Below are 25,331 nucleotides of genomic sequence, written 5' to 3' on the forward strand. Positions count from 1 at the left end.
ACCTCACCTGTAATAATCTTCCTGGCTGGGTAAGTGGCCGCCGTGCATATGGGGGTGTCCGTGCAGCCACTGCTGCTCCATGGCCAGTCTCTGCAGCTCAGCTGACTGGGCGTGCATGGCCTGCAGCTGGTGGGCTGCCGACATGGGAGGAGGGATGGCTCCAGGCAGGTCTCGGGGGTAAGGGGTTCCTATCAAGCACAAACAGCCAAGAGTGGCTGGGATGAAACCGGCATTCAGTGACCAGCAAAGGTCTAGAACACCTGGCAGCCACATGCTGCTAGCTAGGGATGGTCAAAGCAGCCCTGCCCAATCTCCAGAGAAAGCACCTTCTGGGTATGGGACAGAGCTGCCTCGGCAGACCAAAGCCCCTGAGGGGAGCAGGTGCAGCAGTGCCCCACTGACCCCAACCAAGCCCATACACCTGTGACTATCTTCACCCCAAGCCTGCCTCGACCCCCACAAAGACCTGGGCACAGGGAGGGTGCAAATCCACTCACTCAGTACTTAACTGTTCATGAAAGCCCAGGGCTAACAGACCCCGGCTGGCCCTCCTGTGACTCACCGAAGACGGGGTGGCGCAGCATCTCGTGCTCGTGGGGGGGCTGGCCCAGCAGAGGGCTAGGGAGGGTGCCAGGTGGGTAGGGGAAGCGAGCCAGGTGGGGGCCCGCAGTCAGGGGGTCAACCAGGGGGTGAACTGGGCCTGCTGAGCCTAGAAAGGAAGGAGACCAGATGCTGGCAGTGTGTGGTGTGGCCTTCTCAGCATCTCTCAAGTGGGGCAACTGGGACAGACCCCTGGCCCAAGCTGGCCACAACAAGCACCCCACCTGGCTGTGTCCCTGGCTTCCCAGTGCTTGTTAGGTCTTTGGGAATGAGATGGGGCCACCCCAGCTGGGGCCTCCCTCCCTGCTGAGCAGCCCCTTACCCAACATCTGTACCACGGCTGGCAAGCCCAGGATGGTGCTGCCTAGGTGGCTGGTCTGCTACAGGATACCCCTCAACCTCCTTGGGTGACCCAGTGCTGTGCTGGGCTGTCCCTCACTCTAAAGGCCATGAGGCCTTCCTTCCTGGACAACCCGGAGAACTACCCTATGCCCTGCACCCAGTCCAAGGGCCTGGCCGATGGGGGGGTCTGCCGCAGCTTTCTGATTCGGCAAAGGGTGCTGAGCCTGGCCAAGCCCAGAGCTGCCTGTGCTGAAGCAGAACCCCAAGTGCTGTGAGGAATCTGAGCACCCACCTTGGTGGAGGGGGTCCTGCTGGTGGAGGTGGAGGTGGGAGTGGATGTGGGAGTGCTGGTGGTGGTGCGGAGTCACATTGAACATCTGCAGACGCGCCAGGGGGTCACTGGTGAGCGATGCCATGCGCTCCGCGTGGATGCGCTCGGCTGCCAGTCTGTCCGGGTAACTCATTTCGGGACGCAGCTGGGGGCCTGCCAAGGCCAGTCTCTCCCGCTCCAAAGGGTTCAGACCAGGATGGAAAGAGGCGAATGGGTGGGGGCCGGCTGAGGGGGGAATGGTGAGGGCACTGTGCCGGGCAAAGTGCTCCATGGGGTTGGTGGCTGGGTGCAGGGGGTCCAGCTCTGGGGGCTTCACCTCGAAGCCCGGCTTCATGCGCTCTCGCAGCTCACGCTCACGGATCTCCCGCTCGCGGATCTCGCGCTCCCGGAGCTCCCTCTCTCGGATGGTGGGGTCCACATTGTAGAGGCCGGGCATGTGGTAGGCCAACAGGGGGTCAGTGGGGTTCAGGGGCATGTAGAAAGGGTGGTTGCGGTTGGTGGGAGACATGACGTGGGGCCGAGCATACTCGCTCAGTGTCCGAAGAGCAGGAGTGTCAGGCCCGATGTAAGGGGGCACAGCAGCGATGGTGGTTGGAGGGGGCTCGAAGGAGGGCCGCATGTGGCCGGGACCACTGAGCTGAGGGTCACTAAGGCGGCCTTCGTGTGCAGAGCTGGATGCTTTCTGCTAAAGCAAAGAGGGTAGGTAGGAGGGCTGTGTGGGTCTAGAGCTCCACATGGGCCCCACCTTGCTCCCATCCTGCACTGGGGCAGTTCTCCTCCTCCAGGATGGAGACCAAGGCCCAGCCTTGGCCTGGTACCAGCATGGTACTAGGACTCTGCTGTGACAGTCCCATCTGCCCAACCTCCCAACACCCCAGATGGTCATAGCCTTCTGTGAACAGGAAAAGGGTTAAGAGTAAGCCTGAAGACCAGAAGCCTGCTACATGCCCCGTGCACTAGTGCTACTACAGGAGGTCCCCCTTGTGCCATCTTGCCCCCTGCCAAGTTGCCCAGATATGAGGAAGGATGCCCTTTCCCACAGAGCCCCCGGCAGGCAGATGCTGGATCAATTATTCTAGGTCTATCAGCAGCTCTGGGACCCACCAGAGTCCTAAAGATGCCCTAGTGGCTGGCGGCTGGCGCCAACCCTGTGCCTACCCAGCCCTGGGACTCACAGCTGCCCGCTCAGCCTCCCGCTCTCGTTCTCGCTCCCGCTCTCGCTCCTTCTCTTTCTCTTTCTCTCGCTCCCGCTCCTCTCGAGCCTTCTGCTCTGCCTCTCGCTTGGCCTTCTCGATGGCCTCCTCCCTCTTCTTGGCTAGTTTGGACCCAGCCAGAGGCATGAAGTACAGGTCTGTCCGGGCACAGGAGTTGTAGCCCCGGTCCAGGTGTTTGTAGAACCTATGAGAGGCTGTGTTGATGACTGGGCAGCTGTTGGCACCTTGGCCCAATGCCATTACACCTGCAGGCACACCCACGCCCAGACCCCCAGTAGCTGATACCTGGCAGACTGGCTGGCGTGGCTGGGGGTGTCCACCACAGTGGGCTCGGGGGATGGACTCCTTGGTGGGGGTGGGGGGCTTTCAGGCTCCTCAGCATCATCCAGAGCCTCCTCCTTGATATGGACAGTGGGGAGCGGGCATGGAGCTGCCCCGGGTGTGCTGGCTCCTGAGGACAGGGCAGTGGAGCAGGGAGGTGGGGCAGAGGCGCTGGGCCCTGCAGGTGGGGTTGAGGTGGGTGGGCAGGTGGGTGGGGTGATGGGTGGGGGACCGCCAGGGACAAATGGGTGCTGGGTGAACGGGGCTTGTGGGGCTGCCTGATGGAGGCTGGTGGGGGGGTGGGCAGTGGCAGGGGGCTGCAGGCTCTGGGTCAGCCCAGGGGGCTGGGCTGGGGATGAGGGCAGGGGCTGGCTCTGTGGCATGAGCTGCAGGGGTGGTGGGTGGGCTGAGGGTGGGTGGTGTGTGGATAGGGAGCTGAGGGGCTTCAGGGCTGGAGGTGGTGGCAGATTGGCATTCATGGAGAAGGGCGAGGGCCCAGAGAGGTGTGGAGGGTGCTTGTGGGCCTGTGGGGTGGGCAGCTGGGGGATGGGTGTAGTGGGGGGTGGCTTGATGTGAGGCATGGCCAGGGGAGCTGGGGGCAGGGGTTGCTCCCTGGGAGGCTGCTGGGGCTGCAGCGCTGCCTGGGAGGCTGGGAGCTGCAGGGTGCTGTGGGGGTGAGCTGCAGCTGGGGCAGCGCCCAGTGGAGCCTGTGCCGGGGGAGCCTGGGGAGGGAGGCTGAAGGGCTGTGGGGGGCCAGGGTGCTGCAGTAGCTGCCCAGCCTGTAGGCCAAGTGCCCCTGGTGGGCCCTGGCTGTGCAGGGGAGGCTGGCCAGGAGGCCCACTCAGTGGCTGCAGTGGGGGGTGTGGAGAGGGCAGCCGTGGGGGGTGCAGCGCTGGTGCCTGCTGGATATGGGTGTGGGTGGTTGGTGCTTGGGGAGCTTGAGGCTGGTTTGGGGGCTGTCCAGCTGCCGGGGAGCCCTGTGGAGGGACTGCAGCAGTAGAGGGTGTGGGTCCTGGGGCGGGGAGCTGGGCTGCTCCTGGCGGGGCTGCTGCAGGAGCTGGGGCAGCTCCACTGGGTGCCTGTAGGGCTGGAGGCTGGGCCTGCAGCAGCTGCTGCTGAGCGGATGAGTCCGAGTCGCTCTCATTGTCCTGGGGGCTGGGGATGCTGGGGGACGTGCTGCGATTGTCCTGGTCGATGTCTTTGGGGTCACTGCTGCCCTCATCATTGACACTGCGACTGTCGGAGCTCTCTCCCTCCCCTTCGGAGGGCGAGTTGGGCCGGCTGATCTCCTGGAGCCAGACAAGGGGAGAAGTGCCCTCAGTGCATGCTGTCTCCATGCAGTCCAGGCCTGAGCTCCAGCTTGATCTGGAGACAGCCCTGCTCTCGGAGAAGACCCAGGCGCAGGTAGCTGTGCCGGCTCACCTGGGTTTTTGTCTTTTTGGAACTGGCCCTGTCAACTTCCTCTGTATCAGAGGCCACCTTCTCCCGCTGGCGCTTGGTGCTCTTGAGAGGGGATGAGGCCTCCTCCTTCACCTTCTGTGGGGAAGGCCAGGAGAGCAGGACCTGTGTGACTGACCCCTGGTGCCCTCAGCCTTCCCAGCCACCCTCACCCCTTGGAAGCTTGAGGCACAGGTGTTCAAGGGACACCTCCTCTCTCTAGGCCCTGATTCTGTCTGCAGCCCCAAGGCTGGACTCCTGAGGGAGCCTCAGCCTCAAGCGGTTCCCACACCCCAGCCTCTGACCTTAGCGGACTTCTTCACTGTCTCCGCTTTGCTGTCATTGCTGGAGGTGCTGGCAGCACTGGGGGAGTTGCGGCCGCTGGAACGAATGTCTTCATTGATGGGCGAGGCACGGCCATCAGGACTGGTAGGCTGCTTCTTCCGACCGCTACGTAGTGTAGACATCTAACCCCAAATCAGAGGCTGCTGAGGCTGGATCCCCGGCCCCATGTGCACCCACCCAAGCCCAGCCCCCAGCGGGAGCCTCCCAGCAAGTCCTTATGGTAGGGGACAGCAGGCAGGCATCCAGAGGTCAGCATGGGCTGTGGGAGGAGGACTGGAAATAAGCAGCTCATACAACACCCAAGGAGCTGTTTTCAAACCCCAAGCACCCATCTCAGGGACTGTCCTGGACCAAGTGCTGGAAAACAGGGACAGGCCAGAGGTCTGCTGGACCCCCTACTTGGTCACACAAGTTATCTCTATTCCATAGGATTGCCCTCCCTGCCCCCCCCCCAAAAAAAAAACCAAGCAAAAAGAATGCTGACTGTGGAGACACTGATAGGACAGGAAGTGACAGCCGGAGCTGTCTGATAATGCAGCACAGCATACAGCACTTGCAGAGGTAAGGCAGGCTTGCCTCTCCCTCCCCGGGCAGCAGTCAAGCTGACTGAGGCCTTAGCAGGACAGGAAGGACTAGGGAGGGCAAACAGGGCCACAGGCACAGAAAACCCTCTTCCTGAGTCTCTGCCCCCTTTCCAACCCATAAAGCTGCTTTATGAAAAGGCTAAGCACTGGACAGATAAGTGTACCAGGAGCATCCAAAACTGCATCACACACCTGGGAAAGTTAAAAAGAGCTTGCAAAAGTTAAAACAGCAGAAATGTGCCACACTAGGGGTGACTGGCCCCCCTGCATTGAGAGTGCAGGGGATTCTGAGGAACCTGGAGGGCCGGCAGGGCACCATGAGGCCCTGAAAGAGGGACAGAGTGTGCTTATCCACCGCAGCCGGCAGTCACCTTTAGCCCTCCTGCAATGCCTGCACGGGCAGGGCTGCGGCCAGAGCTGCGACCAGGACTCACCGAGCCCCGGCTCCGCCGCGTCCTCATGCTATGCTTCCCACCGAGCCCATCCTCCTCCTCTTTGACAGGCTTGAACATGAACGGCGGGGGGTCCACAGGCTTTTCAATGGGCGGCAGCTCGCCGTACTTCTTGAAGTGGATGCGGCAGTCTGTGCAGAGCAGGATGTTCTCCCGGCCCCCGTGGTGCCAGTCTTTGGAGGCTGCATGAGGGCAGGAACAGGGTGCCAGTCTCAGAAACTGCCTCCTCAGGGACATCCGGGTGAAGGGCCCTTCTGTGGGCGGTACTGGACGCTGGCACCATGGAACCAGCAGCGCGGGGCTTGCATGGGCACTTATGACTCAGACAACCCAGAGCCTGTGAAGGCTGCAGGGGACAGCAAGCTCCTGGGAACCACAGGAGCCCTGCACCCTGAGCACGCCCTTCCTGACCATGCTGACTGCTACGCACAGGCGCAGTCAGGAGAAGACTTCCAGGCACAGGGCAAACCTCCAGTCAGCCACTGCCCCTGGCAGGTTTCCCCTAACACAGGAAGCGTTGGGACCTGAGAGGGGAATGGGCCCCCAGCGACTCGCAGGGGCACCATGCTGCCCACTTACTGGTGGTGAAGCAGTGGCGGCAGGCGTAGCCCTTCAGCTCCTGTTCACTGTCCTCGCTGTCAAAGTCATCCTCACTGGCTGAGCTCAGGTCCACTGCGTAAGGTGAACACAAGCAGAAAAGGGAGTGTTACGGTTTGTGTCTGGATGTCACCCTAAAGCCTCCGAGAGAAGGCATTTCAGAAGGGCTGAACTTAAAGGGCACCACGCAAAGGGCAGGTGGACTGAAAGGAATAAAAGGGAGAGAGGCTTCTCTCTGCTGCTTCCTGCTCTCGGTGAACTACTCCTCTTCTGTGACCCCCTCTGCCCTGCCACCCTGCCTTAGAGCTAGCAGACTACAGACTGAAACCTCTACCAACTGTGAGCCAAAAGAGGCTTTCTGTCTTTGACTTTGGGTGCTGGGCATTTCATCTCACACTGAGAAAAGTAAGACGGGAGACACTGTCATGCTCAGCCAGGATTGGGGCCATGCTGGGGCCTCAGGCTGAGCAGGGCCCCACAGGAGGTGGCGGACCGTGCTCCTGCAGGACCACTATAGTCTCTCAGGCATGGTGGCCAGAGGTATCCTGTGAGGTGCAGGACTCAAGGACCCACGCTGCCACGTTTTGGGGCTAATGTCATGTCTGAATTCCAAGGGGGTAGGCACTGGTGCCCAGACTAGAGAACCTAGATTGGGAGAAGTATCCCCACAGTGGTGAAGGCGTCCTGAGGAATCCTCCCACCAGTCCTACCAGGTGGTTCCCCAGTGCCGCTAAGTGCGACACCACAGGCCACCATCAGGCAAGGTGTTCTGGGCCAGGACACAATGACAAAGCACTGCTGCTATGTTTCAGGTGTGTTTTTGTATTACTAGCTTTTAACCGTTCCCCTCCCCCCGCACCAAGGATTGAAACCAGGCCCTTTCCCCTGAGCTACATCCTGAGTCCTTCCTTAGAGACTGCATCTCCGTAAGTCCTGAGCTGCCTGTGATGGGCTCACCCCTAGTCCTCCTGCCTCCGTCTCCCAGAGAGCTAGACTACACATCTACCCACATCCTACTTTAAAGGAAGAGCAGAAGCTATACAGTTTACCAGGGTAAACTTGAGTCCCCATGCATACTGCATTGGGACTAGGAAGAGGAATTTGGCAAAGCAGGAGGAAAAAGAAAACCACCAAAATGCAGGTGCTATGAGCCTCAAGCAGCGCACCTTCCACTGCGTAGAAACATCCTAGATGGCCCAGGCCCCAAAAACCTCAGACCATGGCCAAGCTGATGCTCTTGAAAATATTTCAAATGGTTGGAAATATTTAAATGCTTGAAACGCTCTCTACAGAGCCTTCCCATATAGGGTCAGCACTACACTTGAGTCAGGCTTCGTGCATGTAACTACACACCCACCCTCCTAAGATCGCTGGGGACCTCAGCTCCTGCGGGTCCTTCTGGACACGTGGCTGTGTGTGCATGGTCTCCTGTCACCCTCTACAGTACCAGAGCCCCACTTACAGAATTCACTGGAGGGGGGTCTGGAGGGCGTGTTGACCGGTGTGGACGCAGTTCGAGTCTTAATCCTCCTGAACACGGCCTGCCTGCGGTGCCGCCGGTGGGCTCGGGAGCTGGCTGCTTCTGGGGTTTTCTTCCAGTAGTAATAGAAGGTAATCAGCTCCCCCTGCACAGAGGAAGGCTGGCTGTGAGGGAGTGTGCTGAGAGGTGCCCCCAATGATACAGGAGGTAGTGTGTGGCAGAGCTGGCTGGGAAAATAAGCAAGACCTGTCAACTTCAAGGCCCCAGATAGTGGCAATCAATTCCCAGGACCCTGTATGCGGAGCTCCCTGGGAGTGCCCATGAAATGGGGACATCATGGAAGGACACAGATGCCACGAGGAGCCTGCTGCTGTGACTCCTCCTGGTAGCCTACTTGGACACTGAGATGCAGCATGCACTCTCACTTCTGCTTTCACCCCTTCTTCTCTGTGCGGCCCAAGTTTGCTCTTTAGAGCCAGTTTTCCCTTTATCCCTCATTCCTCAATTTTCAGACTTCTGGGACTCTGTTTGACTTGTCTCATTCAATTCTTTGTTTAAGGCAAGGATACTTTTAGCTGGGAAGGTATTTCTAAAGGAACCAACCCACACCACCACACACTTCTGCCTGGACAGGAAGTGGCGTGGTAACCCTTCTGCTAGAGATGAGAACAAAGCCTGCTCCTGGAAGTGCGGAGGAAGCCCAGCTGAGCTGGGTATGGTGGTGCACACCTATGATCCCACCACCTGAGGAGGCTGAGGCAGGAGAAACCTAAAATTGAAGCTCAGCCAGGGAAACTTACTGACTTAGCCCCGCAGATTCAACTCCTGGACACCAAGAAGTCACCCCACCTGGTATCTGCTGCTGTACCAGACACCACTGTTCCTGCCTCTGGGAGCTCCAGCTTTGTGTGCACTCAGAAGGTGCATACAAGCAGCACTCGCGGGAAATCATGGAGGTGTGTAAGGAACACCCCCTTGCCGGGACCCTGCTCTGCAGCCTCCTGCTCCACCTGAAGGCCCGCAGCTGGAAGGAAGCCCCAAGGGCCCAGCCACACAGCAGTGCCCACACCAAGAGGACGTCCCTGTCCTCAAGTCAGCCTTCACAGCACCAAACAGTTATTTTGTCTGTGGTCCTGCAGAGGGAGCAAAGGCTCCTCCCTGAAAATACAGCAAACGCCCCCTTTTTACGAATGGGCACTACTGGCACAGCCCATCCCCACAGGGCGCTGCGCACAGCTGTCCTACAGGCATGCAGAGGTTGTTCAGTTAGCCCTGATGACTCAAGGCCAACTTCTTCAAATAAACCTTCCAAGGTAAAATCTCTTTACCTAAAACAAACAAACAAACAAACAAACAAACAAACAAACCCAGATCACATTTTTCTTCCCTCACTAAATCAATACTGGACTCCTAGACCCTGGCCATCACCCTGCAGCCAAGAATCCAGACCAGAGAGCACCACCACAGCACTAAGCCACTGGCTCATACAGGAGGCAGCGAAAAGAGAAGGCACAGCCTCTGGTCTCCAGGGGGCCAAGGCTAGGAAGACTGCAGACAGCCTCACCAGCTCCCACAGTGGAGTCTGGCCAGGCCAGATTCTACCTAACAGCACTGGCAGCAGTGGCCTTTGAATCCCTTGACAAGTACCAGGCAGATTCCACAATGAGAAACGGCTTCTGTGAGACAAGCAGAGTAAAGCAGGCACATGTGCCTTCTTCCTTCGCAGAGCTGGACTTGATGCCTGGGCACTTTTGTAAGCGGTTGTGAAGCAAGGCAGACTGGGCCTTCTACGCATCTAGCAGGCATCTTGTGGAGCCGGGGATGTGTTTCAACCTTCCCCAGCACTGAATGATAGACCAGTGATTGCCAGTATAAACCAGATGAAGCACTGCCTGCCCCAGGCCAGGGAGCCAGCCAGCCAGTCAGGGTGAAGAGTGAGACACTCACAGAGCCATGGGATGGTTTGGAGGGACAAGGGAAGGTGTGGATTTTGCCCCTGGGATTCTGCCTTTTTCTGGTATTCTTGCACAAATGCAGCTACTCGGTGGCCAGCTCATCCTGGGCCTGTGTGGGTTCCGCCACCCCACACCCCCACCTTCCTGATGGGGATGTGCATGCATCCTCACCACTGGTTTGGTGCTGTGGGACACAGACTCCTCAGCCCACAGACCTGCCACTGGATTTCCAAGGAGGAAATTCAAAACCAAATTCTAGGCAGGCAGGTCACAGTCACCTTTCAATTCCTTTGCCAGAGCGGCATAGTTTATCACTCCAAGCAGGTGACTGGTCTGATAAATCACAGCCCAATGCCAAAGCTGAAAGAATGAGAAAAAACTCACAGTACTTCCTTTTCAGCTCCTTTAGGGACCAATGAGTGACAGAGACTTGGGACATCAGAAGGAATGAAAAACTAGAGGAGATGGAAGGGAACAAAAATGGGGCAGGGATCAGGTGGGAAAGAGTCAGCTGGGCTTCTACCCTGACAGTGAGTCTCTCCCGAAGGCCGAGATGAAGGCTGAGACGCAGCTATCCAGATGTTTCTAAATAGCGTAGTGTGAACGCAATATCGCCTTCACAGTTATGAATGATTACCTCTCAAATACGAATGTTCACAAAGTCTCCCGTGGTTTTAAAAGATAGCATAACTTGCGGGCTAAACCACAAGAAGCCAGAGTTCAGTGAGGCTGAGCAGCACACAACAGGACAGAAGAAAGGCGCAGGGAAGCCGGCTGGGCCTCCACGCTTACACCTGTGCTGTGTGTGCTCGTGGCAGGCGCCCAAGTCCAGACTGGAAAGAAAGGAACGTGAGGCTGAAATCAAGCTCAACTTTCTGTTAGCACGTAAGTAACAGATTTGAAACAAGAACTAGGAATTCAGGAAAACAAGAACAGATCTCACCAGCTAAGTGCCAAGGAGCAAAATGACACAGGCCTTACAGCTACAGATTCATCCTCAATAAGAAAAAGAGGGAGCACATAGATCTAACACTTGGGAAGGTAGGGGAGCGACATGAACCTACACTGCCAGCAGGGACATAAAATGGTCCTATTGCTCTGTGTCTGTAACGTTAAGCAAACACTCATCACATAACCCAGCAATTCCACTCCTGGCTATTGGCCCCAAAATAAACACATATTCACACAAGGCTTACTCACTGGAATACTACTTTGGAGATAAAAAGAAACTACTAATAAGACAACGTTGGTGAATCCCTGTTAAATGAAAGCAGCCAAACCAAAAAAATGGATAACTGATTCAATTTAGTTCTAGAAAAGGCAGATCTAAAATCACAAACAGCAATGGCTGCCTAGAGCCTGGAGGGTGGGAAGATTGGCAAAGTGTGTGCAAAGGACCCACGAGAACACTGGGGATAGAAATCATCCATAACTCGATGGTGGTGTTATTTATAGGGTTGTATACAGTTGTCATACTGCGGTCACAGAACCTGGCGGTCTCGGGGGGCTCCTGTGTCTCCAGGCAACAGGGCTTTGGCCTACTCCAGCCTCTAGACAGCTTTCTCATCCTTCTGAAGCTCCCTCCCAAATCTTGGACCAAAAGAAAATAAACCTTTTTGTGTGTGTGTGGGGGGGACACCTTAGTAAAGAGTACATTTAAGTGGGTATATTTTTATTTTATTACACACACAATATCAGTTACATGCCGATAAAAAAAAAACAAAATTCAGTGAAATAACAAATCCAGGCCAGGTTTTATTAGCCGCCTCTCCACCGCTGTAATGTCTACCAAGGGATTAAACACTGGAATGGAGCGGATCTGGGAGGATTAGAAGCGGCACACTGGTGACTGCACGGGTGGCTAGGTCTTGAGCACAAACAAAAGAACACGCTGGGGAAGCTTTGGTTCTACAAATAGGGAGTGAAGCAGCTTGCAGCCTCGCTAGGAATGGAGTCAATTGAACTGTAATCAAACATGCATAGTGTGTGCTGCAGAGACCCACCGCACATAAACTCAGGAACAAAAGCTATTGCAGAAATCAATAGCTTACTGAAACATTAACAGAGGCAATCATTGATCAAAAGGCGGCTCCACAAAGGCAGCCTTGCAAATTAGCTCTTGCTTTTGCTTGCAAGCAAACACCAAGGTCTAAATGCTGTCGGCAGGGATGGCCTGTAATGATCATTTTGTTCCTGATGCTCTCACCTCGGCCCACAACAAAGCTTCACAGCCAAAACATCTGACAGCTCAGCGCCGTAACTACACATGGCATGAACTACGCTGGGGTGGGATGTGGGCACACAAGGGAGAAGAAAGGGGCAAAACCATCTCCCATCACTGCAAGCTGCATTCATGCCAAGGGAAGTGCTCCAGCCCACTGGCCTGCTGTTCAGCTGGTTTTCCAACTCCTTTTCAGTTCCTTTTTTATCAGTGGGGAAGAGAGAAGGGACAGGCTAGATCAACCCCACAGGTTCACAGCAAAAGGCCACAGGCCGAGGTAAGAGCCTCTGCTTAGCCCTAGTAGCAGGACCCCTACTTAGCAACTAGTACCTTCCAGGGTACACAGTGTGGGGTTAGAAAACACCCATCATCAGGTTCCTAGGGGTTTACACAAAAAGAAAAGCCAGAGGAAGGGTGCCACTCACTAAGGCCTACAAAGAGGACACTGCTTAGGGCAGTGCTATAAGGTGTGTTGGGGAACTCATGGAGGGAAGCAAAAAGAGCACAAAACACCATAGTGGCAGGCAGCATCCTTCTCTACATTACTTGACCTCTGCACCCTCCCGGTCAGCCTGCAAGGTCACTCTCACAAAGCTGAAACAACCCATGCCCCTCCAAGGCTGGGCCAATCTTGGCTAGAGCAACAAGGCCCAGGGCTGTTGCCTCTAGCCTCTCAGAGGCTTGGCAGTACATTCCACATCGGTAAGTGGTGGGTCCCAGGCAGGAGCTGCCAGCCCTGAGGCAGGCAGTGGGCAGATGGGTCTTCCTCCAGCTCAGGGTACCTCTGACATATGTGAGACACAACATTACTTAACTTTACTTTGGTGCTGCAGTGCTGTGATAAACTACACATTTTCTCTCTTAGGTGGCAGTGTAGAGCAGACTGCTAAGGAGTGAGAGTGCTGAAGCAGGCCAAGTATCAAGAGCCTTCTCCCTGCATGCGTGCCTGTCCCTGCCTGGGCAGCAGGACAGAGAGGTCTAGCTGGGCAGTTCAGCACTAGCTCCTCAGACAAGGCTGTCTGGGAGGCTGGTGTGGAGGCAGGAAAAGGCAAGCCAGTGTGTATCCGAAGCTGAAGGGCTCACTGGAGAATGGTCTATGCTACTTTGTAATCCAGACATTAGTACTGCATCACCCAGGGAACTCTCCATCTCCTGGGGAGGATGAAAAGAGTGGTGGGAGGGGAGGTGCCAGGGAATCCAGAACAGAGGCCAGGTGTCTGCAGTCTGCCATCTGCTATCAGGTTTTTTCTTTCCAAATCAAGAAAGGCCTCTGCCTTTTGGAAATGCCCCTAAACATAACCCTCTTCAGACCCATGCACAGAAAGTGGTCTGCTCTCCATTCTCACTGGGCTCTGAGACTAACAACCCAGGGCAGTAAGAACCCTGGCCCCATATCTGTCAGGAAAGGCCTGTGTCCTGCCTCCTCGTACGTGGGCAGCCAGGCGGGAAGGTGGCAGGCAGGCAGCTAACAAGACAGCTGCACGCATCTTCTTCCCCATCAAGTTTCAACAGGCATCTTCTGTACCAAGTACCACTTAGGGAGAAGGAGCCGGTAGCAGGAGCGACAAGGTGCCAAGGTGGCCAGCTCGGGTGCTGCTGGAGTGCAGATCCTGGGTGGTAGACACAGCCTCTTTCCCGTGCTGTCCCACAGGGCCCTGCAGCCTTCCCCATCAGCCAAATGCAATCCCGTGGTGGGCGGGGCTAGTGATGAGAGCACGCCTTTTGGCACAGGCAGACACACTACACAGAGGGGTCAGGAGTTCACATTCAGAAGAATTATCTCAGTGTTTTAAAACATGATTGTCTGTTCTTACACTAACAGAATATTTTAACATGGATATAGAGAGAAAGCAGCTAAGTAATTGCTACACAGTACCTTACATTTCTGCCCTTACCCACAATTAGAATCAAAATGTTGCTCCTATACTAGGACAGCACTAGAAGCAGCACTATCAGTGAGTGGTTCCTTCCTTGCTGGTACAGGAGACAGCAATGAAACCCCCACCCCACTCCTGGGTGGACTAGAGATCTGCTTTTCAAGGTGCAGTTTTCCAGGCAAATAAGTGCGACAGCAAGAAAGCAGGCAAAGGAGGACAGATACAGAAACCAGGCGCAGAGCTCTTTCCAACTCTGGGCCCAGATGGTAGCCAAGACTGCAGCACAGTCTCTGGCCCACTGTCCCACCACAGGGCTCCGACGGCCCACCTAGCTCCTCTGTCTCCCCATCACCTTGGCCTTGACCTACAGCTGCACTATTTCTTGGCAGAAACTGTGAGGTCAAGGGTAGTGAAGCAAGTCAGTAAAGTTTCCTGGCACTGAACTCCACATGGGTCATTCTTTCTTCTCCCTGTCATTCAGGGCTGGACGGGACAACTATTCAGAACATATGGGGGGAGAGGCTGGGGCTGGGCAGCACCATCAGCTGTGTCTGGGTGCAGCCACCTTTTAGAGATCTTTTTCCAGCGGGCGACTGGTTGTCTTCCAATAATGACTCTGGTAATTAAAGCCGTGTTCTCCTGGGCTCCTTCTTTTGTTAACCAACCGAATCAAATCCCCTAATCCCTGTAGGAGCCCGACACTGTCAGCAGCTCTGCTGCTAATCGTTAAATACCACCTCTGTGGTCTCTGAGTGCGTCTGGGAGAACGATGAGCTGCTTGAAGGCGCGCAGCGCAGAAGCCCCATTCTGCACTCCAGCCTCCTAACATACCAGCCACTGCAAGCCCAGCAGAGGGGACGTGGCCTGATTTTTCAAGGAAAGGGAAGAAGGTCTCCTGGACCTGACCTTCTGAAGCAAGACCAGAATGGGATGCCTACAAAAGTGCTCCGAACCAGGTACTCTGTTTAAGATTTAAAACAGGGCAGGTTAGAAACTTTTTAAAAAGTTTATGAGCATTACCATTGCATTTGTACAGTGCAAACAAAATGAAAGAGCCCAAAATAAGTCATTTCTGTTCTGAACCCGGGACCTGGCTCCTTCCTTCCCTGGGCTGGGCTGGGCTGGCTCTTAACTCAGTTGCTTCTCTATGTCACTGGAATAAAGGCGCTTCCTTTATTCTCCACTGCTTCCCCACTCCTAACCCTGCCCCTGGGTTTGCAGAAGACTTCCCTATTGTATTTTCCACCTCCGCTGGTGAGTTGCTCCTCAGTGCTTTCCTTCATCCCAAGGTTGCAGCCCTGCAATTCCTCTCCTCACGAGGGTCCCTGTTCAAGCTGCCACTTAGGGCTCACGTCTCACAGTGGCCGCCCGCCCCCAACCAGCAGAAGCCACCCTGATGGTGTGTTCTCTCCTACACACATGGCTGTCCCTGGGCCGTAACATGAGCCTGCCCGACACCACACAGCCCATGTCCATTCCACCTGAGAGTACCCCAGAGAATAAGCACAGCATGCAAGCTATAAGGGTTCAGTAAACATCTGACAGAATAAGGGTTTTCTGAGAATCAAAATTCACCTGAAATTAACTATAAAAGGATGAAACTTTTGAGAAATACCAGATAAGAGGATTTCCAACTTCATTTTGCCAAATAAGACCATTAGAAATACTGGCTTCCTCGCCTCATCATGATTCTATAAAAGAAAGAACGCTGTGGCTGGGTGTGGTAGTATACATCTATAAAGGTCATAGTGAGACTCATCTCAAAAGTCAATGAAAAGGGGGGGGTGGCTGAGTGTGAAAGTTCCCTGTTTAATTAGCTGTTCAATTACCCCCTGGGGGTGCATGACCACAGACTGTCTTTCCCAAAAACACAAAAGATACACTTAATCTCAGAGTTCTTTAATTTGATTAATTTAGAGTTGGTGAAAAATGACTACTTTGTTCTCATTTTACCTCTCATAGGCCAGTGAAAATAATCCACATGCCAGCGTCCCCAGGAGCAGCTCTGGTAGGCTGGGGCAGCCACTGCCAAATCTCCCTCACTGGGTGGCTTTGTCTACACAACCATCGGGCCCTGCTCCTGAACTAGGAAATCTATGGTGGAAATAACAAGCACCAGCAACACACAGTTTCCTTGTCAATACATTTAATCTTCACAGAAACTCTTCATAGATAAGATGCCTTCACTGGCTCTGCTTAACACAGGAAGCAACCAACGCAGAGAAGTCATGTGACCAAGCCCACCCAACTCCAAGTGACTGCTCTGGGTCTGGTCCCAGAGCCAAATGCTTTTAACTCCTCTCCCAGGCTGTTTCTTGAAAAGGTGCAAAAATCATGGCTTAAAGGGCTAAGAGGAAGCAGCCCTCTGATGTAGAGTTAGAGGTTCCTGTCCCAGCTACCTCAGTCCCCGGAGCCCAACACCACCGCGGATTAACCTTTCCATCCAGACTTTCCACGGTGTAGCTGAAGAGCAGGAGAGACCCCTCTGCAGGCTGCCCACAGGAGGCTGCCAGCCTTTCACTCCAGGGCAGAGCCTCCAGCACCAGCATCCATGAATTTCAGCACTGCCCCAGCTCGAACCAGCTTCAAGTGTACCAAGATCAGAAATACATCAGGTAGACACAAGAGCAAACTAAGAACTGCACACAACCCTAGGCAAGTTATTCTTTTTCTTCCTACACCAAGAAGAATCTATATGGACGGTGAGTTTGAGCTGTGACAGAGACACAGTGGCCCCTGGTGACCTAATCACTAAGCCTCAGGCTATCCAGCAGTTTGCTTGTTCCACCAGAGAACCCTCTGGCAGACAACACAGGCCCGACACATGCCAACAGGTAAATCAACTGGTCTCTTGATCCAAACGCAGCAATTCCTGCTCAATGTCTGAAGACACACGGTCCCTGCCCAAAACTTCAAAACTGCATTTAAAACCATGATGGTGCTCAAGGGCACCGAGATGAGTCCAAGGCTGATGAGAGATCCAGGGGACCCACCTCCTGAACAAGATAAAATAGAAGATTCTTACATTTAAGAAAAAAAAATCTTGAAAAGTAACATAACTTGTTTGAAAACCACTATCAAGGCTATCACACAATGATCTGAAATCCAGCCTCTCACAGACTTCTTGGTCAAGTCTAATACAGCAGCAAGATTTAACACAGAAACACACAGAAGCCTTCATTTTGTTTACTGAGCTGTTGGTTTAAGTAACCACTATTAGCCTTTTAAATGTAATAATGCCAATACCAGAAATCTTTTCTCAACAGATCTCCCAAGCTCCAAGACGCCTTTCTTCACCCCAGTTTTTCCCCACAGCCAAATACTTGATTAGTGCCTGAATTCATTTTATTGGAGTTCAGCGCCAGGGCAAGAGGGATTTCAAGCTCCTGGTTCGATCACCACATTACCTTTGTAAATGTTTTTGTTGTTTGCTGTTCCTGTAACAAACCACAAAACCACAATTCTATCCACCACTTGATCCAAAGGGAGAAGAAAGGAGAAATCGAAGTCATAAAACTGTTAAAACCTTTCTCCATCTCGGAAACATTTTTCTATTTATGAGCCATTCATTATACGTGCAATCTTATTTCCCTGCACAGATTCAAAATGACATCCGTCAGGGTCACCCTATAAAATACACGATGGCAGTGTAACATTTGATGATGAGAGAGGGCACAAGATGAAGGAAGCATGCATGCTGCAGGGTGTGTTAAAGGGACCATCAGTTGTATCTGTGCTTTCCCGAGGTGGTAATCGAATGTCGGGGGCTGGAGGGAAAGCCATTTTTGAGCTCAGAAAGGATGGTTAGGAGAAAAATGTTTCTGTATTAGAAGCATGTTATGACTGCTAGGAAATGAGAACAGCGACTCTAACAACACTGCTTCTTATATTTTATGGATTTTATGGACACAAAGCAAATTATCACGTACAGTTTACTTCTCTTTTAAAAGCTGGATTTTAAAAAGAGGATACACTTCCTCAATGCAGAGAAGGAAAACATATTTAATTTCACCACAGCATGACATCTGTTTAATAAAAGTAGAGACAAAAATTATTCTTCACAGCCAAAACTACAATCACAACAGCATACTCACCACTTAGAAGTGAAATGCCCCAGCCTGAATTTGGGATTTAATCTAAGACAGACATCTCTGGAAACCCAAAAAGCCTGCAAACCAAAGCTTTGCTTGCCCACACCCTCATCTTGTCCCACATGCCTGGCCAGGAGAGTGGCGGCCTCACAAGCATCGAGCCCCAGGCCAGGGACAAGGACAGCAGCATCCTCAGGCTCAGTAAGCTCATGTTCCTGCCCTAACCCCACTGTGCCAGAATGTGCCCTTACTTAGAATTGGAACTTTAAAGAGGTAATTAAGGTAAAAAGAGTAGAATAAGCACTTGCCTGGCAAGAGTAAGGGCCTGAGTTCAATCCCCGGTTCTGCCAAAAAAAAAAACAAAAAACAAAAACAAAAAAAAAAAACAAAAACAAAAACAACAAAACAAAACAAAACAAAACAACCTAAAAAAGGTAAAAAGAGGTCATTCGAATAGACCCTAATCCAATGTGCCTCGTATCATTCTAAGACCGCGATACAAGCAACAACAGAGACACACAGAAGGAAGACAGTATGAAAGCAGCAGAGGCCAGCCATGTACAAGCCATGCCAAAGATAGCAATCCAGCCGACATCTGGTCTTGGGCCTTGTCTCCAAACTCCTACCTGTGGTGTTGCTGTGGCAGCCTGGCAGCTGACACAGCCTAGAGCTTCTTCAAGGAAAGGCCGCACAGAAGTCCTAAAGTGGCAGCTCCCAGCTGCGAGCATAGCTTGCTAGGACCTTAGGCAAAGAACGGAGTCTACCAGGGACCGAGCACGTGCCAAAGGGGTGCAATGTCAGGAACTGGCAAGGTGACAGGGGACTCAGAGCTGACCACTGGGGTTCAAGTGGGGACCAAAGCTCCCAGTTCCTCCCAGCAGCTTGACTGGGCAAATGCCATGTGCACTGTGACCCACAAGAACCAGTTCAACCCAGGATGCTTCTTGCTACTGAGAATCTCAGATGGCTGAGTGAGTCACCAGCCAGCGGCTGTGGGAAGGAGAGGATCCTACGATGCACCAGCAGCTGCCAGCACAACGGAGTTCCCAAGGGAAGCCTCACTCCATCAGGTCTGTGCGGGCCAGAGCGCACTCCCTGCCAGGCTACACTCATGAGTGGATGGTCGTGCTGCCACACTTCACCACAGGCCCGGAAGGTCCTCTGCTCCTCCAGTTAGTCACAGAAACAGAGAGCACACGCCACGCGAACCACCAAAGGTTTGGCTTGTAACTACAAAAATACTGGGTGAATCTCCTAATCACACACCATCACATGGACTGTAAGGGGTCCTCTCCCAGTCCATACCTAGGTTTCCGTGAAGCTCTGGTCAGAGGCTAACTGCCTCTTCCCCTGGAAGTCCACAAAGTGTGCAGGTGGCACTGCCACTTGTGCAGGCTGCAGCAGACATGGAGCTTGTCAGGACTCACAGGTGGTCCCTCTCGAGGACTCTCTTACCCAGCTGATTAGGGAAGCTGCTCCCTTAGGGACAGAGCCATTCCACAGGGAGCCATAGTGGCAAGATTGCCCCAAAGAAAGTTAAGGGGATTTATTGCCCATTTTATAGACATGGAGGATGGCTGGAGATCCTGGAGCATACCGCACGGCACAAAAGGCTCCGGACCCAACTAGTGTCACTTCCCCCAGTGCAGTAAGCTACAACCTTCAGATCAGCACACCCCATGACTGAGCCTCAACCCTAACAACTTAGTTCTAAACACAAGGCATGATCGTCCCGCCAGCCACCTTTCCTCTGGCCCACTCTACCCACCTGCGACAGACCTGAACGTGCTGTTGGCCTCTCCTGGTGAGCAGTGTTTCCTTCAAGCCAAGTGTGGTGTGGGGTCCTCTCCGGCAGGAGCTGCTGTGCGCTAAGCCACACAGAGGAAGGGGAGCTGATAGATGAGCTCTGCTTCTCACTGACCAAATGCAAGCGCGCAGCCACAACTCTCCATCATAAGTGAACACACTTAGAAACTCGAGAGCTTCAGTTTCTAGAACCAAGATGTGTGGCAGGCATACAGGTCGGAGAATTACACTTCACAGGTGACACAGAAAGTAGGGACATTACCACTGGTGGTCATGAAATGCTCGAATGCTGTTCTGGAAGTAAGACATGTGGAAATCCTTCAGAGGAGTGTTAAAAAAAAAAAAAAAAAAACTAAGACAAATGTAAGTGGATGGGAAATCCATAGGAGAATCAAGACCAAGTTTCTGTGGAATTTTATTTGTTTAAGTAAGAGATCATTCTCGATCTACTTAGGGAGGGCTACTTTCAACAACGAAAATGACTTCCCCGTCTGCAGGGAAGCTGGGGTGTGAAATGAGAACAAGGGCCACGCCAGCACACTGCTGCTGTGTGCCCTGATGCACTTGGCAGCTGCTGGAGCAGGCGCCGTTTCTAACACATCTGTGAGGACCCACACAAGCCCGGGCACGGTGCTGCCACAGGGGCTGGTCTGTGCTTGGGTTACCAAAGCTCCATCTGGGTCAGTGACATTTGCACTAAAAGAGTAAGTTCAGGCCTGAAGCTCAAAAGCACAAGAGCACCTCATCCTTGAGTGTGCTGGCGCACACACGCGTGTGTTCTTTGGTGCAGGGCCACACGTGGGGACTAGAAGTCCAGCACAGCACTCCCGTGGACTCAAGTCAGGCCTGTGGCACACACCTGTGGATCTCAGCTCTCTGGGAGACTCATCCAAGATTGCAAATTCAAGCCCAGGCGGGACAACTTAATGAGACCCTGTCCCAAAACAAAAGGAGGCTGGGGATGTAGCTCAATATGAAGGCCCTGGATTAAATCTTCAGTACTGCAAAATGAACAGGACAGCTGACTGGGTGGGCCATCCCCTGAAGCACATTTCTGTCTGTGGCGGTCTTAATGCGTCTACAAGTTGGGCTGTGGAAGTCTCAGACCACCTCTGCGCCCGAAAGAATCCTAATAGCCTAATGTTTTAGAACCAGGGGGTGCTTACAGCTCCTTGAGAAAGGAGGAAATTTAAGTCCCAGTTAAGGCCTTTGCTAGGTCAAATGAGTGAGTGTGCTTGTGAGTGTGTAAGAGTATGCCACTGAGGAAGATAAGAGAAAAAAATATTACCAGCTGTTGACTGTCCAGCCTAAGTAGAGTTTTGCAAGTGAACCACAAAACTCAGGAAATGATTCAGAAAAACCTCCTACGAATGGACTGGAGTTGTGCCATCAAGGATGCACAGAAAGCTGCAACTACATTACATCTCATGGACGCTGTATGGTGCCTGGAAGAAATCCTAACTTGACATGATCCCAGTCAGCACCACACAAGACTTAGACAAGGTCACCACTAAAATCAGCAAGTCAGAAGATCAGCACTCCCAAGATCCCAACCAGCACCAGCAGAGCAGGGCAACACACCAAACTGTGTGAAGGAGGCCCCTGCCCAGCGCCAGCTTCTACACTGACCGCAGGAGCAACAGCATCGTTCAACATCCCCAAGGACTAGAGCACAGTGCCCTCAAGTGACCTGCAGTTCACAGCCACTACTGTGGGCTGTCTGCTCCAATCCTCACCTCAGGGTCAAAAACAGCTTTGCTGCACAGACCAAAGGTAGGAAGCAGGTGGATGTACAATGTCCTGTTCCTTAATTTCATAACATCAAACTCTCCTCTTAGGTGCCAAATATATACTTAGCTTAAAAATTATGTATACTTGCAATGGATTCTATTACTAAATTTATAAAATATTCTTTATGTGGGACATGCCACAAGTGCCACAAACCCACAACATGGTGGCTTAGATCACTAACTCCTTCAGTAGGAAACCTAAAAGTGTCTTCAGGGATTTCAATCAGAAACCATCTGCATGTTGATGCTGAGCTGAGGATGGGAAAAAGGTATGAGTGGCTGCATGATCCCAAAGCCCATTGCACCCACGGCCTCAGTGGGGCTCGGCTGTCCCCTGGCTATCTGCCGAGTGACAGCAAGGGTCCCAGCTGGGATGAGTTCAAGTTTTGTTTCCCACTTATAGGCATCCTCTTACCACTGTCCAGTGGTTCCCTCAGGCCAAGATGTCAGTTCTGTGTTTCCCCACTACAGGGATAAAAAGACTGCACTGATGCACCCCAGAAACTTAACTTGCTAGATCCAAAGCACTGAGGTTAAAACACCTGTTTCCTCAGGTGTGCTAATGAGTAGGGAGCCACTCCTGGGAACTGTGGCATTACTTCAACAGGACTCCCAGGTGGCAGCAAATGCAGAGGCAAGTGTTAGCACGGGTAGGCAGCAGCAGAGCTCAATGCAGATGAGGAGAGCTGGCCTGATAAGTGAGTCTCCTAAAACTTCCTTTTGCATCCTCATATGATGGGATCACAAATGCTCTCACACCACAATCACAAGCTGCACGTGCCCTCTAGAGACAGAACGGCTGGGCTCTGTGTGCTGCTATCAACTGTTTCACAAACTACTGAAAAAGAAGCTAGGCTATGTTTATCAGCTCCATGCTCACTTCTGCAAAGTCCCAGCTAAACTTTCTGTCTCACTCTGTGGGCAAGGATGAGAGTGGAATGTAGCTAGGCCTTCTGAGGCTCAGCGGTGACAACCATCCATCAATAAATATGCCAATCACGGCGCACTCCTCAACCAAAGGATGGCAAACCACCATCCTTTCAACAACAGCCTAAGAGATGAGCTCAGGGCAGCCCTGACCAGCCCCTTGCCTGCATGCTCCTCCCAAGCCTGCCCTGCCCAACAGCAGTCCTGCAGGGCTATTCCTACCAGCCACTGGGCTCTATCTCCCTTCTCCTAACTCCTAACAAGACCAAGGCATGCATGGGCTTGGGCCTATGCTGCTCTGTAGGGAAGTTTAGAGGGAAATGTAGGTCTTGAATAATAGAATTTTACATGTTCACTGTGTAAAATGAACCAAAGTGTACTGCATATGTAAGTAAATGGCTGAATACTACCAACTCTGTCACTGTCTTCTGAGTCAGCTATTAACCCCTTCCTAACAGCTTCACAACGCCTGTGTGCCCACAGGGCCATGTCACAGCAAGACGCCTTGCCTGGGTCAAGCACCACCACTGCACTTGCAGCCTAAGTCACAACCAGTCCAAAGAAGATGCTGCCCCAATTGCTAGAAACTGACTAGTGTCACAGGCTTGTATGGAGTACGAAATCTCACTTAGTGTCCCTCCACAAAGGAGTTCTGGAATTCCTTATATTCTTCTCCAAAGCATATGTGTGGACTTTCCACATAGGTTGGAAGGAAACTCAGACAATTTAATGTGTACTTCTGCCCCAAGTGGACAAAATACAGGCTACTTATGAATATTTAAGGGGTTAACTATTCTTGCCTTGCAAACTGTTCACACAACCAAAAGACAAAAAAATACATAAATAAAAATAAATCATTGCATCTTATATTCTAGCAAGAAAACAGAGCCTAGAAAAGGCCGGATATCTCTCATTCTAAGCCAACAGACTCCCCACCTCTGGGCATCACTAAAGATAAGATCATTTGTGAGGTCCCACGAAGACACAAGCTTTCCTCTCCAAAGCTCAGCCAGAGCGGAACCTTGAGGTGGCCAAGTGCTTCCTCTCCACGGCAGGTTTCTGGACAGCAGACCCAGATCCAGGGGCTTGGATTTTCAAGCCATGTATCAAGCCAAGACAACACAAGAGACAAAGGTTCCACTCAACCCTGCACTCACTAAAGGAAGACTTGGGGTGAAGACAACAGTGGCAGGAAGCAGAGGACAAAAATACAAACTAGATCCTGGCATGGTGGTACACGCCTGTCATTCCAGGACTGGGGAGGCTGAGGCAGGAGATCACTGAGAGTTCAAGGCCAGCCTGAACTGCACAGTGACACCAAGTATCAGAAAAAGACAAAAAGAAAACACAAACAAAAACTCCCCAGACAAACAAACAAACAAACAAACAAAAAAGATGCCCTGGAGGAGTAAGAAGGCTCACTCTTCTAATGGACCCAGGGATGCAGGGCAACCTGACTCCAAATCCCAGCTGGTCAGTCTGCGGCCACAATGAGCTGATCTTAAATGATGTAATCCTAAATGACATAAGAGAAGGTAAAAGGGCCACACATCCAGACACGGCTGAAACACAGCAAGGCTAGGGACCTGCCATATCAAAGACAGAAAGTTCTTCTAAAACCAGATGCTAAGGTACTGGGGTGCAGGGGTAAAAAGAGACCCAGAGAAAGAGCCCAGAAACACACCTTTAAAAAACCAATTCAACATGGCCAGGGATCTAGTTTAGGAGCACAAGTACCTGCCTGGCAAGTGCAAGGTCCCAGGTTCAATTCCAAACACACATACACATTCAATTAAAAAGGAAAAAAAACCAACAAAACAAATTTTTTTTTGGGGGGGGAGGTGGTACTGGGAATCAAATTTAGGACTTTGTGTTTGCCACACAGACACTGTACCACTGAGCTGCATCCCCAGCAAAATTTTCTTTCTTTTTTTTTTGGTACTGGGGACTGTAAAAAATTTCATTTTTAGGGCTTGCCAGATAGATAGCCCAGCAGACTAAAGCGCCTGCTTAGGAAGAGCACCGGGGTCTGAGTTTGACCCCTGGCCCTGCCTCCAGGCATGCTGAGACTGGGATTGGGACTGGGCATGGTGGCGCATGCCTGTAATCCCAGCTTGAGAGGCTCAAAACAGGAGAATCACTAAGAGTTTGATGAGGCGAGGCCCAGTAGACCCTGTATTAAACACAAAAACAAAACAAAAATAAATCATTTTTCATGTAAATATCAAGATGAAATCAACAGGAAAAGGCTGGACTTCTCAAACTTGATACACAGAACCTGGGCTAGCCATACAGAAGAAAATCCAGAACATTCTCTACTTTACACTGCACACAATCACCAACCTGGGCATCTAAAGGCAAATATGAAAAGCAAAATCATAAAACTTAGAAAGCAGTAAATGAAACTTCCTAAATAAACCATGAATACTTCTTAAACAATAAAGAGGGCTAATAAACTTCATACTTTAGGAACATTAATTTTTTTGAGACAGTTTCTCCACCCACTTTAGGTTGGCCTTGAATTCATTAGAATAGCTTTGTCCTCAAACTCATGGCAATTTTCCTGCCTCAGTCTCCTAAGTGCTGGGACTATAGGCATGTGCTACCACACTATGCTAGAACACAGTACCACAAAGAACATGCACAGAAAAAAGTGAGCAAAAGATTTATCTGGGTCCTTCATGGAGAAAGAAACACAAATGGGGGGAAAATCATTATAAGATGTCTAATACATTTGAGGCCAGCCTGAAATACCAATGTAAGTTCAAGGCTGGTCTCAAATGCATAGCAAAGCTCTGTCTCAATAAATAAATAAATAAATAGGTGGGGGATGGGGCCAGGGAGATGTCTCGGTGGAGTAAGTGCTTTCCTGACAAGTGCAAGGGCCTGATTTCAATCCCAGGTTCCACCAAAAAAAAAACACTCTGTCTCAAAAAGCCAAAAAAAAAAAAAAAAAAAAAA

The 25,331-nt window shown here is 52.1% G+C and overlaps 1 protein-coding gene across 8 annotated transcripts in view; it reads right to left on the reverse strand.

The window, feature by feature from the left end:
* Window positions 1–25,331, reverse strand: part of Rere (arginine-glutamic acid dipeptide repeats) — a 451,075-nt gene that overhangs the window by 2,456 nt on the left and 423,288 nt on the right. For 3 of the 8 annotated variants that reach the window (XM_023699553.1, XM_023699554.1, XM_023699558.1), the window contains 10 exons: window positions 7,686–7,848; window positions 6,206–6,298; window positions 5,609–5,808; window positions 4,551–4,712; window positions 4,231–4,344; window positions 2,773–4,097; window positions 2,449–2,671; window positions 1,235–1,958; window positions 563–709; window positions 8–215 (listed from right to left, as the gene is read on the reverse strand). In XM_023699553.1, coding sequence (XP_023555321.1) covers window positions 8–215; window positions 563–709; window positions 1,235–1,958; window positions 2,449–2,671; window positions 2,773–4,097; window positions 4,231–4,344; window positions 4,551–4,712; window positions 5,609–5,808; window positions 6,206–6,298; window positions 7,686–7,848 — 3,359 coding nt within the window. The remainder of the gene's footprint in view (window positions 1–7; window positions 216–562; window positions 710–1,234; window positions 1,959–2,448; window positions 2,672–2,772; window positions 4,098–4,230; window positions 4,345–4,550; window positions 4,713–5,608; window positions 5,809–6,205; window positions 6,299–7,685; window positions 7,849–25,331) is intronic. The other 5 variants (XM_004639633.2, XM_023699560.1, XM_023699555.1 and 2 more) reach the window with 4 other exon arrangements.

Source organism: Octodon degus, unplaced genomic scaffold (genome assembly GCF_000260255.1).
Source record: "Octodon degus isolate 3935 unplaced genomic scaffold, OctDeg1.0 scaffold00113, whole genome shotgun sequence".
Taxonomy (NCBI): domain Eukaryota; kingdom Metazoa; phylum Chordata; class Mammalia; order Rodentia; family Octodontidae; genus Octodon; species Octodon degus.